Genomic DNA, 15,366 nt, shown 5'->3' on the forward strand with positions numbered 1-15,366 from the left:
AGAGTGTAAAAATATTTTGTTGGTGGCCACCTTCATAGGGAGCGTTTTTCTCGCCCGCTGTTCGAGAGTGGAAGTGTAGACAAGTAGTTTAAAGGCGGTGAACTCTCTGCCAGGCACTTAATTGTGAACTGCAGAACAATCATGCAGATATCGATGACGTAGGTGCAGACAATGTTTCGTAGTGAAATCAATGGCGGCTCGTAGCCATACATCCACAATTACGTCGCAAACGACTCGTTTCCGGACCCGTGCTCACTCGAACGCTTTTGCTTCTGTTATTGTGTACATTCACCTGTGTCAGTTTTCGCTATTAATTCTGAGACATCATTTATATACCTATATAATCTAACAAAAATATACCGACAAATTTCGAGCTCAGCTTTTCTTGAGGAACAGGCTGCGACTACGCTCAGGTGACAGAAGCAATGGTGTACCAACATGCACATATAAGATGGAGGTAGTATCGCATACACAAGGTAGAAAAGGGCTGTGCATTCACGTGAAAATATTTCCAACGTGATTATGGCCGGTAGACTTTGAACGCGGAATGGTAGTTGGAGCTAGACACATGAGACATATTAGTTCGAAAATTGTTAAGCAGTTCAGTATTCTGAGATGCTCAGTGCCAAGAGTATGCCGAGAACAGCAAATTTCAGGCATTACCTCTCACCCCAGACAACGCACTGGCTGTCGGCCTTCACTTAACGACCGAGAGTAGTGACGTTTGCGTAGAGTTGTCAGTGCAAACAGACAAGCAAAACTGCGTGAAATGACGGCAGAAATCAATGTAGGACGTACGACAAACGTATCCGTCAGGAGATTATAGCGAAATTTGAGTTAATGGACTATGACAGCAGACGACTGACGCAAGTGCTTTTGGTAACAGCACTATATCGCCTGCAGCGCCTCTCCTGGGCTCGTGACCATATCAGTTGGACCTAAGACGACTGGGAAACCGTGACCTGGTCAAATGAGTCTCGATTTCAGTTGATAAGAGCTAATGGTAGAGTTCGAGTTGGCGCAGACAACACGAAGCCATGGACCCAACTTGTCAACAATGCACTGTCAAAGACGACGGTGGCTCCATAATGGTGTGGACTGTGTTCATGTGCAATGGGATACGTCCTCTGATCCAACTGAACAGATGATTGACTGGAAATGGTTATGTTCGGCTACTTGGAGACCATTTGCAGCCATTCAGCGATGGAATTTTTAATAGGTGACAACTACATCCTGGACAATTCGAGTGAGTGGTTTGGTCATCCAGATCGCCCAACATGAATCCCATCAAACGTTCATGGGACATAGAGAGGACAGTTCATTCACAAAATCCTGCAGCGGCAACACTTTCGCAATTACAGACGAATATAGAAGCCCCGTGGCCCAATATTTCTGCAGGGGACTGCCAATGACTTGGTGAGTCTATGCTATGTCGAGCTGCTGCACTGTGCTGGGTAAAAGTCGTTCCGACACGATACTAGGAGATATCCCATGACTTTTGTCACCCAAAGTGTGTATAGGAGCCCGTGTCTGTCATCGTACAGCGCTACAGACTGTCAAAGCAATGAGAAAGTTTGGAAGTTTATGGTAAGTTCAGTGGGACCAAACTGCTGAGGTATCGGTCCCTAAGCTTACACACTACTTAATCTAACTTAAACTAACTTACGCCAAAGACAACACATACACCTATGCCCGAGGGAGGACTCGAACCTCCGACGGGGCAGCCGCGCGAACCGTGACAAGGCGCCCTAGACCACATGCCTACCCCGCGCGGCAAAAGTAATGAGAGAAAACTCCTGCTACGCCATCTCTTCGGCAACAATGATGAGTCTTAACGTTGGACTCCTCGCCGTGGATAGGACAGTATCCAGGACGTTAAATGGCATCTGTGGGTTCTTGCCCACTCGTCGCTAATAGGGTTCCTAGGGGATGCAGCGTTCTCGGAATGCTACACAACAATTTCAAACAAACAGCATTAGTAGTTTTAATTTCCAGAAAGCAAACTGACATTACTTGACTTTCTTTATAGCAAATGTCGCTAGCGAGAGGCGACGTGAAAACAGAACAGTTATTGTTATACACAGAGTCCAAGGAACCACTTGATACGGATCTGACAGCGTAGCACTAACCACGTTGCGGACTCGGGCCGATCTTGTGCGGCCGAGGCTGTCAGGAGCTGCGCCTAGCGCACTGCCTTCTCTGGTCTTTTTCGTTTCGCATCTAAGTTCCGGCGTTTGTGGTTACGCCAGAACAGCGTCCCCGTCAGATGCGTCAGCGTTACAACTCGCGTTCGCTTCCCAGGGAGTCATCTAGAGGCAGGAGATTTCCCTCTTTATTCCGATGCTCTTTAACACCTTTGGATGGGGAACATGTGTCCCCTGCCTCAGTTAGTTCCTCAAGTTCATCTCGTTGAACTTTGTCGCTGTTTTTTTGTTACAACCTGTATAGGGTGCGTCAGGCCTATTGTGCAAACAGTTTTTTCGTAACTGTGCGTCCGATCTTTTTTTCTGGTAAAATGCGCTTCAAGAAAATCGTCAGGACGAACAGAAAAGTGAACCGCACATTGCCTGTAATCTGCTGAAAATGGAGAAAGCTGTACTTCAGAGTTTCAAATGGGAACATAGGAAAAAATAATGCCTTTGAAAAGAGCTCTCGAATTGGAAACTGCTTGGTCTAAGAAGTGTTTAATATTTTGGTGAAATCATTAAAACAACCTTTCCTTGGGCTAACGAACTGAACAACGCTCACGGAGAGAAAAAGTAAGTTTACAGGATAATGTGTGTTCATTTTAATATTGCAGTGAGGGGAAATGTCTCCTTGTAGGATAGCATTGGTACTCAAATGTCTTGCTGCAACACACTTCTGACATCGGTTGTCAACCTGCTGCAAACTGTCAGCAAATGCTTCTTGTGGAAACAATCCAAGCACCGTGGTCACGCGCCGTTGCATATGCGCAAGGTGACTGTTGTTCAGCACCCTCTTTATTCTCCAAAGTTGGCGTCGGCAGGCTTCTTTTTGTTTCCACGCCTTAAATCAGCCCTGAAACACGTACGCTTCGCAAACATTACGCATGACCATGGTGATTCCACAAGAAGCGTTTGCTGACTGTTTCCAACAGCTTTATAACCAATTTCAGAAGTGTGTCGTAGCTGATGGCGATTAATTTGTAGGCCAGTAAAAGAATTTCGTTTATAACTTTTGTTTCCTTTATTATGAGACTTTTCGGAAACACTTCGTTGATAAAAACAGCAGCTGAGTTGTGTAAGACGACGAGTTTCCGCATTTTCAAGAGGTTGTTTTCTCTTAAATTATGTAAATAAAGTAACCTAAAAGGTGTTCCTGCAATTTTCATTGTGATTAGTTTTAGAACTAGTTATAGTTTGTCGCTAGTATACTTTACAGAAATAGCATATAGTTGCTGTTTGCGGCTGTTGGTGTACAACTTGACTCGTTCCTCATCCCTTAGGCTCACCTACATGAAGAGATTTGCAGGATGCAATGTGTAAACGAAATGTACGAACGAATTAATGACTGTGTGATTAATTTCTGTTGTTTAGTATAGTTGCTAGAAAACATAATCGACATCAACAGAAGAATGGAACTGGAATACTGCACAGTTTTTAATGCAATGTGAAAGAAACGTTTCTATTGTACTTGGAATGTGAGCCAGGTATTAATCTCCTGGTAACGCTATTTCCGAAGGGAGGATGTCTGGTTGTTGATTCGGAGATATAGCAGGGAAACAAAAATTACAATGGATGTTTAGTTCCTAGAGGCGTACTCAAATAACGTAATTAGGTAAGGCGAGTACTCGTGATAAACCGGAGATCTTTGTTCGATTCCGGGCCCGACACAAGCTTTTATTCATCAGAACTAATTAAAGTTGTCAAACCACTGAACCTGCTTCACCAAGAAGTGCTGTACTGCAGCCAAAGCACAGCATATATCTGTTTGAAGGAAGAAAGGTTGTTGTTTTTATTTCGGAGATGAACGTGCTTATAAGTATACATTGTGGATAAGTCCCATGTAGAGTTGTGAGGTGTCCCATATTGTAAGGGATTTCCCGGATTTAAAACTCACAAAATTTATCCCGTATAGACATTGTAAAGGACGCCTATATCCCGTACATCGGAGCAGGCTCATGTAACAAGGCCGCTGGCGTGGTGTAGTACCGTGTCAGCAATGCAAGGTGCAGGGAGCCAGCCGAGAAAATTCAGTAACCAGTTGGCCAGCGATTCAGTGTGTCAAGTAGCGCAGATGCGTCAATAAAAGAACTTGTTACATTTACGGCTGCCTAGTTCTGGAGTCTTGTGGGCTCCCACTAAGTCTCCGCCAGCCGCTCACATCATCATTCCCTGGTGCTGTGTGCCGCTAGTCGCTGACCAATGGGGCGGAATGACACATGATGTAAAAGGAAGTCCAGTGCTTGTTCTCGGACGGCAGGCATTGATGTGAAGTTGTTACAGTGTGTAGGAGCATAATAAGGGGATCCTCCATTGTGGTGGTCAGATGTGATCGATCAGAACCTTGGAAATGAGTGTACCTGCCCCCATGTTCTCATACAGTCCAACATCTGGTCTGTCACATCCGGATGCCCCACAGATCGCTATTGCATCATTCGACCAGCCGATCAAATGGTGACCAACAACGAGGCCGCTTTCAAACTGTCAGATGATGATAACGCTGTCTCGTGCGAGTACGCGGCATATCCATGACCTTCATAGTGATCACTCAACGTCTGGCGTTTTTCATGTCCCTTTCTCGACCCTATCGAGCCTGATAACAACACAAAACAACGAAAACACTATTGCCGTTGTACTCTCAGAGTGGAATGCAACTCTACAAATTGACTTACTCGCCAATGTACGAAGTTACATTGACATTGGACCATATCTGCTGGGTACTTCATTTTTATGTTAGGCAGTTATGTTAATGTTGTATATTTAACATTTTGAATGTTTTGTATGTGTTTAAACGAGTTCTGTAGCATTAACATTCAACGTTATCAGTATAGTATTTTACACTACACCGATTAACATAATTTTCTGGTTACTACTCTTTGTGGCCGAGCGGTTCTAGGCGCTTCAGTCCGGAATCGCGCTGGTGCTACGGTCGCAGGTTCGAATCCTGCCTACCGAGTGAGGTGGCGCAGTGGTTAGCACACTGGACTCGCATTCGGGAGGACGACGGTTCTATCCCGTCTCCGGCCACCCTGATTTAGGTTTTCCGTGATTTCCCTAAATCACTTCAGGCAAATGCCGGGATGGTTCCTTTGAAAGGGCACAGCCGATTTCCTTCCCCATCCTTCCCTCACCCGAGCTTGCACTCCGTCTCTAATGACCTCGTTGTCGACAGGACGTTAAACACTAATCTCCTCCTCCTCGAATCCTGCCTCGGGCATGGATGTGTGTGATGTCCTTAGGTTGGTTAGGTTTAAGTAGCTCTAAGTCTAGGGGACTGATGACCACAGATGTTAAGTTCCATAGTGCTCAGAGCGATTTAAACCATTTTTTGGTTACTACAGTCACTTGGCATTCCCTTAGCAAATTAACAGCTGCTTGAAATATTCTCGGGCATAGCGTTCAATCGTATCGTTTTGTGTAGACGCTACGTCCGAGAACCTTCCAGGCAGTTATTACACCGTGAAAGCCTCTAACAGCACAAAACAACAGCTGATTGTTTTCAAAATGCGGGGTTATTGTTGACGTCGTGTATTGGAGTGCTATAGATGTTGACAGCCCTAGTCCCATGTAAAAGTTCCAAAATACGAATGGGGTAAAAAAGTTATGTACCTTAACGTGCATAGAGTACTGAAGAAGAGTCAATATCTCCACATGGAGCGATCCGGCATCATTCTTTTCTTGACTGTTGACGGACGTGAGAAACAGTCTCCATCATGCTCTCCCGCCCATACCCAAAACAAAGGCGCAGAGTATTGGCCCAGTCAGTATGTAGGACAGGATTTTTTTCCGTTTTCTCATTAGATATAAAGTTACTGGGATGGACTGCAGTACGATACACTCCACATACAAATTCACTGCATTTGTGCATGAGTATGGGTAAATATAAGACTTGAATTGCCGCCGGCCGGTGTGGTCGTACGGTTCTAGGCGCTTCAGTCTGGAACCGCGTGACCGCTACGGTCGCAGGTTCGAATCCTGCCTCGGGTATGGATGTGTGTGATGTCCTTAGGTTAGTTAGGTTTAAGTAGTTCTAAGTTCTAGGGGACTGGTGACCACAGATGTTAAGTCCCATAGTGCTCAGAGCCATTTGAACTTGAATTGCCAGTCTCCTCAAACTTTCTTTCTGTTCAGACCGAGGACCACCAATCAGAACAAAAGGCTGAAATTTCTCATTTGCCCTAGACTGTACAGTGTTGCCGCGTTTGAAGGACAGGGGTGGTCCTCTGAGCTCTCCTACTGATCCTTTGTCTCCTCTTCCGTTATGGCTATTTGCCCTTAAAATGGCTATTTGCCCTTAAAATGGCATTTCTGAGTAATGAAGTTGAGCCCTTTACACTCCATTCCTTCACGATAATAAATTGACATCTTTACGTTCTACTCATTCACGCTAATCTATAAACAAAGAAAAAAGGCAATATGAACAAAAAACAGAGCTTAGGCTTCTGTACATAACCAGACTACCATTTACTTTCGACAGTAATATCTAACTGAGCATTACTTTTTCGTTGCACTCTTACGCGCACATCAGTATGAATTTTATAAAATTTTTCGCCGAGAGCTTAACACATCGCATTTCTTACACGGCACTGTTTTTGATTTGCAGGGAAGTTGACATCTGGGCAGTGGGCTGCCTGTTTGCCGAGATGATGACGGGCGATCCGCTGTTCCCTGGAGATTCTGACATCGACCAGCTGTTCCAGATCGTAAAAATGCTTGGTATGTATCACTGCACTCTTACAGCTGGAGACTGTCACATCTAGTCTGTAGGGAAGCAGCTCGTTGAAACAAACACTGTGTCAGAATATTGCGAAAAGGTCCGCGAGGCTGTGGAATTTTGCACCGCATATGTACGATGTTTCATGTAACATTAAAAACAAACTTTGATATGTTGCAGATCGGCACCTACAGGTAATGAATAGAAACAGAAATCCACAAGTTTTCTATTACGTCCCATGACTTATTTATAGTTGCAGTTTTACAGTTAATGAAGTGCATATAGAAATACAGGCTGTCCCACATAAAACCTCACGCCCGAGGTTAAAGTAACAATGAACTAACTAAAAAAGAATAGATAATAGTAAAGTAAAAAGCATTTGGTTACCTGTTTATAAGAGATGCTGGAATTGGTGGCTATGGGCATCCACGTATCGCTGACTTCGTGTGATGACGTTACCAGCAACACACTGTTATTTTGCAGGCGTGATGTTGTTAAAATCTCTAGTATTTTTCCATTTAAGATCGTCTCTATTACGGGGATTGTCAGCATACACTTTGCTTTCCAGTGTGCCACACAAATAAAAAACACGGGATGTTAAATCCTGGCACCTTGGGGCGGGGGGGGGGGGGGTTCAAATGGCTCTGAGCACTATGGGACTGAGGTCATCAGTCCCCTAGAACTTAGAACTACTTAAACCTAACTAACCTAAGGACATAACACACATTCATACCCAGGCAGGATTCGAACCTGCGACCGTAGCGGTCGCGCGATTCCAGACTGTAGCGCCTAGAACCGCTCGGCCACTGTGGCCGGCCTTGGGGGTTCCAGAGGCCTCTACCGACGAATCTGTCTTCAGGGAACACGTTGGATGTGTGAGGAGTTGCTCCATCTTGTTGGAATACTGCATACGGCTTCTCTGCGACTGTTAATTGTGCATAGAAAGAGTTAAGGATGTCTAGATGTCCGACTCTGTTTAAGGTGTAATTGAAAAACATGGGGCGAATAATGCGCATGCCGGACAACGCACACTAAATACCTATCTTCTCTGAGTGTAGAGGTTCTTCATGCAGAATTTTGGGTTATCTTGCGAGCATTATCTGCAGTTCTAGGTGTTTACATAACCTGACAAATGAAACCAAGTTTCATCTGGCATGAAGTAAAGCAAGGGATCCAAGTAACCGTTAGCAATTGATGTTAACAGGCATTTACAAAGATCGGATCGTTTTTCCTGATTCTCAGATTTCAACTCTTGCACCACATTCACACAAAAGGTTTTTAGTTTCATATCTTGTAGTGCACTATAAAGCGATGTACGCCATACTCTAATTGGCTGCGATAACCTTCTTACCGACTTGAGGGGGCTTCTCGTAATGTCCATGCGAGTTCTGTCCCTAGTTTCAATGACCTGACTGTCGGTCTCGCCTATTCCTCTGCACATTGTGAACGGGCCCTACAGCCCTCCATTTCTTGTACAGATCTTGAATAGAACTGGTCGTGGGGAGTTTCCTGCAGCATATTTCGCTTGTAACAATTCTTTGTGTTCTTTGATGGTTGTCTTTATATAACACTTCACCTTATCAGTTCGTTGGACTAGTGCAAACTGCCTCATTTCTGCAACAACTCAACGATACGAGCTTCTCACAAAACTCACGCACGAATACACACAGCTGTACTCAACAATCTGATAAAATGCAGCGTAACCAAATTTCGAGACTGTGTTGTCACTTCACAAGCAGTGCGACTAAAGATCAATGACCGGCACATGAGGCGTAATGGTTTTATATGGGACACGCTGTGTAATGCTGCTGGTGACTCGTACTTAAACGTCAGACACTTCAAAAGAGTGGACATTCTAAATGCATGTAGAATGAAACCATCTTTACTTCTTCTGATTCTTCACTTTCTGTGTTTTAATTTTTCAATTCAAATATTATAAAAATATGTTTTCTATATCGTATTTTACGAGAACGTTACAATCAATAATCCATCCACCTTAAATGACATTAATAGACTGCTAAACTGAGCTTCGAATACATAATCCCATATTTGACTTAGAAAGTCGGTAAGCAGATTATTTCAACTAGTTCGTACATAGTTCTCGCCTTAATACCTATGTGATATTGTATGAAGTATATAAATAGTTCTAACGCGTTTGTGACATCAACAGTAGCAGTCAAGGAATCACATCCCCTCGTAGAGTGTGATTTGCGTAACAATTTCCAGCTTCGAACAATGGAAAATCCAGGATGGAATAATGACAATATTATGAAAACGATAGTTGCTACTCACTACATAGTGGAGATGCTGAGTCGCAGATAGGCATAACAAAAAGACTGTCAATCAATGCGTGTGTGTGTGTGTTGTCTATTCTGATGAATAGCTTTGATTGACAATCTTTTTGTTGTGCCTATTTGCGACTCAGCATCTCCACTATATGGCGAGCCGCAACTATCCTTTTCATAATAATTTCCAATTTTGTTTACCTTTAACGCGCCATTAGTCCCGCCATAGTGACAAATGCAGACGCATTTATGTTCGCAAAAAACTGGAGAACACACAAGCCTCAGAAACCCCTCCTTTGTCACGGCGTATTTTTCTCAGTGTCGTCGCTGTTTTGAACACTGTTAATTACGCCTGTGTCACGCCAAATTGTATTTGTGGGGACCGGGCGAGCAGCTGTGTAAGTTTTATTATTTTTGAATGAATTTTCTTCTTACTGCCATCCATAAGTGTTTCAACTTATCGTATTATCTAAAAAACATCAATTCTTGATTAAGCTGTCCTTGTGGTTGAGAAATGCGCACGACTGTATTTGTTACATTTCTTTTTTAGATCTCGATAAATTAATGTTTCACTAAATTTACGTCACTCTTTCACTATAAAAATTATAGGTTGTCTTTCGTTCGGACGCTTAAGGAAATTAAGTGCCAAATGCCAGACGAACAAAGAATATAAGAAACCGTGCTTTACCTTCGTATTCGCATACCCCAGGAAAGAACTATGGTCTCTACATGTCGAAAGCAAAAATGAATATCGTTTTGATTTCCAGTTTACGTTTTGGTGAGTAAGACTGATGAAGGCGCAAATAAAATGAAAGCTGGGATGATCAGTTTGTGCAGCAGTGTTTTTCAACCTGTGGGTCGCGACTCCCAGACTGGTCGCAAAGTCTTGTTGGGGGGATCGCGGCCGCAGGAGGAAGCACTCGCGGCAAAGCAGACAACATACACTCCTGGAAATTGAAATAAGAACACCGTGAATTCATTGTCCCAGGAAGGGGAAACTTTATTGACACATTCCTGGGGTCAGATACATCACATGATCACACTGACAGAACCACAGGCACATAGACACAGGCAACAGAGCATGCACAATGTCGGCACTAGTACAGTGTATATCCACCTTTCGCAGCAATGCAGGCTGCTATTCTCCCATGGAGACGATCGTAGAGATGCTGGATGTAGTCCTGTGGAACGGCTTGCCATGCCATTTCCACCTGGCGCCTCAGTTGGACCAGCGTTCGTGCTGGACGTGCAGACCGCGTGAGACGACGCTTCATCCAGTCCCAAACATGCTCAATGGGGGACAGATCCGGAGATCTTGCTGGCCAGGGTAGTTGACTTACACCTTCTAGAGCACGTTGGGTGGCACGGGATACATGCGGACGTGCATTGTCCTGTTGGAACAGCAAGTTCCCTTGCCGGTCTAGGAATGGTAGAACGATGGGTTCGATGACGGTTTGGATGTACCGTGCACTATTCAGTGTCCCCTCGACGATCACCAGTGGTGTACGGCCAGTGTAGGAGATCGCTCCCCACACCATGATGCCGGGTGTTGGCCCTGTGTGCCTCGGTCGTATGCAGTCCTGATTGTGGCGCTCACCTGCACGGCGCCAAACACGCATACGACCGTCATTGGCACCAAGGCAGAAGCGACTCTCATCGCTGAAGACGACACGTCTCCATTCGTCCCTCCATTCACGCCTGTCGCGACACCACTGGAGGCGGGCTGCACGATGTTGGGGCGTGAGCGGAAGACGGCCTAACGGTGTGCGGGACCGTAGCCCAGCTTCATGGAGACGGTTGCGAATGGTCCTCGCCGATACCCCAGGAGCAACAGTGTCCCTAATTTGCTGGGAAGTGGCGGTGCGGTCCCCTACGGCACTGCGTAGGATCCTACGGTCTTGGCGTGCATCCGTGCGTCGCTGCGGTCCGGTCCCAGGTCGACGGGCACGTGCACCTTCCGCCGACCACTGGCGACAACATCGATGTACTGTGGAGACCTCACGCCCCACGTGTTGAGCAATTCGGCGGTACGTCCACCCGGCCTCCCGCATGCCCACTATACGCCCTCGCTCAAAGTCCGTCAACTGCACATACGGTTCACGTCCACGCTGTCGCGGCATGCTACCAGTGTTAAAGACTGCGATGGAGCTCCGTATGCCACGGCAAACTGGCTGACACTGACGGCGGCGGTGCACAAATGCTGCGCAGCTAGCGCCATTCGACGGCCAACACCGCGGTTCCTGGTGTGTCCGCTGTGCCGTGCGTGTGATCATTGCTTGTACAGCCCTCTCGCAGTGTCCGGAGCAAGTATGGTGGGTCCGCAACACCGCTGTCAATGTGTTCTTTTTTCCATTTCCAGGAGTGTATGTTTCGAGACGATCATTTGCTATGGCATAAATGTCAGACAGAAGTGACAAGGTTTCCTGAAAGTACATTGTAAAGTCGTTCACGTTAAATTGTGGTACTTACTGTTGAGCACTTCAAATACGCAAAGAGTTGCAGCGGTGAGAAGTGATACGATGTGCGTCGAACTCATCCGACACCTGCGGTACGGAACTAGGTCGGCCAGGGACACCATACGTCATGTACAGACTGTATTCACAAGTTCACCTCTTCGAGGTTTGAGGAGAGAGGGGGAAGGACTACATTAACTTCTGGGTGGAAACAGCGGTGCGGGGGCAGCGTCTTGTGCAGTACTGATAACTTAGATTCCGTGCCGATTACCTGTTGTGACAAAACTGTCACACGAAACTGTAATTCCCGAAAGCGCATTTAAAAGAAGCTCATGTTGAATTGTGACACAAAGTGGCTGCATATTACGGGCAAGACTTCGCACTGCGGTTGCTAGAACGCATTTCAGTGAGCGTGCTTCGAAACAAACAATACATCGCTAGAACTGGCAGCAGTGAGAGAAGGCAATTTCTATTGAGCGGATCTAGGACGCTTGAGCTCACCTCAGACTGTAATGGACACTATGTGTGTTAGCTTTGTTTCTGTTTTCGCAGCTCTGTGGCTTCATCAGGATTCCCAGAAAACCGTCGTTGTTTGTTACTTGGTTCATTTCTCATTTCTTTCGTGTTGTTGATTGTGACTGCCATGAAGTGAATCATTGTTAAGTTAATAGTGCTCTCTAAAAGAATTGAAAAATATATTCTAAAAACTAGTAAAATTATTTATTATAAAACAAACCAAAAATTCTATCAATTAATTAAAAAAGAAATGTCTTCTTTTGAAACTGGATGTGCTTAAATGAATCAGCCAGCCACAATATAAAACATATAAAGAAACAAACGAACACCGTTCAAACAGGCCTTGAAGAACCAACAGTACCGACCGGCTGCTGTGTCATCCTTAGCCCTTTTTATTAGGCGTCTCTGGATGCAGATATCTAGGGCATGTGGTCAGCACACCGCTCTCCCTGCCGTTGTCAGTTTTAGTGACCGGTGTCGCTACCTCTCAATCAAGTAGCGCCTCAATTGGCCTTACAAGGGCTGAGTGCAACGCACTTGCAACGGCACTCGGCAAACCCGGACGGTAACCCATCCAAGTGTTAGCCAAGCCTGACAGCACTTAACTTCAGTGAAATGGCGTTACCACTGCGGTAAGACCATTGGTAATATAAAAACATAGACCTAAGAGAAATGAAATGTATTTTTTGTTAAAATTACGTAATTCCTTGGTTAATATTAATTCTGAATTGAATAGAGCATATATTGTTTTGTAATAAATACAGCCCGCATCTCGTGGTCGTGCGGTAGCGTTCTCGCTTCCCACGCCCGGGTTCCCGGGTTCGATTCCCGGCGGGGTCAGGGATTTTCTCTGCCTCGTGATGGCTGGGTGTTGTGTGCTGTCCTTAGGTTAGTTAGGTTTAAGTAGTTCTAAGTTCTAGGGGACTTATGACCACAGCAGTTGAGTCCCATAGTGCTCAGAGCCATTTGAACCATTTTTTTGTAATAAATACACTGCGTTAACGACGAATAAACGCAAAACCTGAAAACTGTTTTCAGATATAGATCGATTACTAGATGAACAAGATCCAATTAATAACTTTGAGAAATTCAAGAAAAAATCTATTTCTCTACAAACTGACTCTACAGTGAAGCCTCGGTTAGCGACCATAATTCGCTTCTGAGTCTTACGAGAGGCATTCGAAAAGTACGTGCAAAAATAAAAACTACTTACATGTTTGGGGTAAACCTTTTTTATTTTTCGACATAGTCTCCCTTTAGACCCATACACTTTGTCCAACGCTGTTCTAATTTGTTGATCCCTTCCGAATATTAGGAACTCTCCAATTCTGCAAAATAGCTATTAGTTGCTGCAATCACCTCCTTCTTTGAATAAAATCTTTGTCCTGCCAGCCATTTCTTCAAATTCGGGAATAAATAGTAGTCCAAGGGAGCCAAGTCTGGAGAATAGGGGGGATGTGAAACGACTTGGAATCCTATTTTCATTAATTTTTCGACCACAACTGCTGAGGTGTGTGCTGGTGCATTGTCGTGATGGAAAAGGACTTTTTTTGCGGTTCAATCGCCGGCGTTTTTCTTGCAGCTCGGTTTTCAAACGGTCCAATAACGATGAATAATATGCATCTATAATAGTTTTACATTTTTCCAGATAGTCGATGAGGATTATCCCTTGCCAATCCCAAAAGACAGCCGCCATAACCTTTCCAGCCGAAGGAATGGTCTTCGCCATTTTTGGTGCAGATTCTCCCTTGGTAACCCATTGTTTAGATTGTTCTTTGGTCTCAGGAGTATAGTAATGTATCCATGTTTCATCCACAGTGACGAAACGACGCGTAAAGTCCCGCGGATTCTTCCTGAACAGCTTGCAACACTTCACACGATTCCATTTTTGGTCAAGCGTGAGCAATCGCGGAATCCATCCCGCGGATAGCTTTCACATCTCCAAATGTTTATGCAAAATACTATGTACCCGTTCATTCCAGATGCCCACAGCACTACCAATCTCACGCACCTTAATCCATATCATGGATTTTATAAACGATTTCTGGATTCGTAACCTCCACAGGGCGCCCATATGGCCACTCCGAAAAATTTGAAACCACTTATAAACTGTTCTAATCGAAGGTGCAGAGTCACCATAATGTTTATCAAGTTTCTCTTTAGTCTCCTGAGGCGTTTTGCCTTTCATAAAGTAACGTTTAATCACCACACGAAATTCTTTTTCGTTCATTTTTTGACAATCACGCGACTTCCTTGATTCACACGAATGCCAAACACAAAGAAATAGACCAATATGGCTGAAGCTTGTTGTGTGTTCTTTCCAAAGATGCTACTAACTAAACATGACCTCGATAGGCGCTGGTGGTGCCATCTCTCTGACTTTACACGGACTTTTCAAACGCCCCTCGTATGTTCAAAGCGAAACGCTCGTTAGGCGAAACATATTTTTCTGTAGTAATTTGTGTAAAAATAGGATAAAGCGCCATTCCGAAAAATACTAACATAATTTAAGAAATAGTATTATAATGTATAACACTGTACATCCTTTTTTTAAACAAAATTGTCTAAAGACTTGTGTTTTTGTCAACTCTTCAAAATGAATACTAACACTCTACGTATTGGTTAATGGGTAGCTTTATCGGATTCTTGTTGGTTAACGACGACAAATCTAGAATGAAATTCATAACAGGTATTTCAAGGCCTTGAATTAACACGAGTCTTCGAAGTTAGGAGAGCTTGCAACATCGTCACAAAGAATTTGCAACGTCGTCGAGGAGGCCAGAGCAGAGGTACCGGAGACAGCAATGGCTATTTGGGGAGTGTCGCTAATAGTATAATTAAGTACGTACTGCATTGACATTTGTCGGAGCTCCTAGTGTACAAGGCGAAAGGTCATAGAACAGCGAGTTACTTATTGCACAACTGTAGGAGATCAAGAGGTCTGTCTAGGTCAAAAGCAAATTTTGAAATCGTTACCGAAGACAAAAAAAGGCACTGAACAGACGCGTTATGCGAAACATTGCTCGTTAAGCGATTCAACCTTTTACAAAATTACATTATGCATTGCTCGTTATGCGAATCTCTCCTTATAGGCGGTGCTCGTTAATCACAGTTTGAATGTACTTCGTACACCGCAATAATAATAACGATGTAAACATTATCTATTTATTTTTCCTCGTTTCCTGCTACCTCATTGTCATTCCTTTCCCGCGAAG

The 15,366-nt window shown here is 44.4% G+C and overlaps 1 protein-coding gene across 1 annotated transcript in view; it reads left to right on the plus strand.

The window, feature by feature from the left end:
- LOC126162159 (uncharacterized) overlaps positions 1-15,366 on the plus strand; it is a 352,513-nt gene that overhangs the window by 230,762 nt on the left and 106,385 nt on the right. The window contains exon 5 of the mRNA XM_049918470.1: positions 6,787-6,899. Within this exon, the coding sequence (XP_049774427.1) occupies positions 6,787-6,899 (113 nt within the window). The remainder of the gene's footprint in view (positions 1-6,786; positions 6,900-15,366) is intronic.

Source organism: Schistocerca cancellata, chromosome 2, assembly GCF_023864275.1.
Source record: "Schistocerca cancellata isolate TAMUIC-IGC-003103 chromosome 2, iqSchCanc2.1, whole genome shotgun sequence".
Lineage (NCBI taxonomy): Eukaryota > Metazoa > Arthropoda > Insecta > Orthoptera > Acrididae > Schistocerca > Schistocerca cancellata.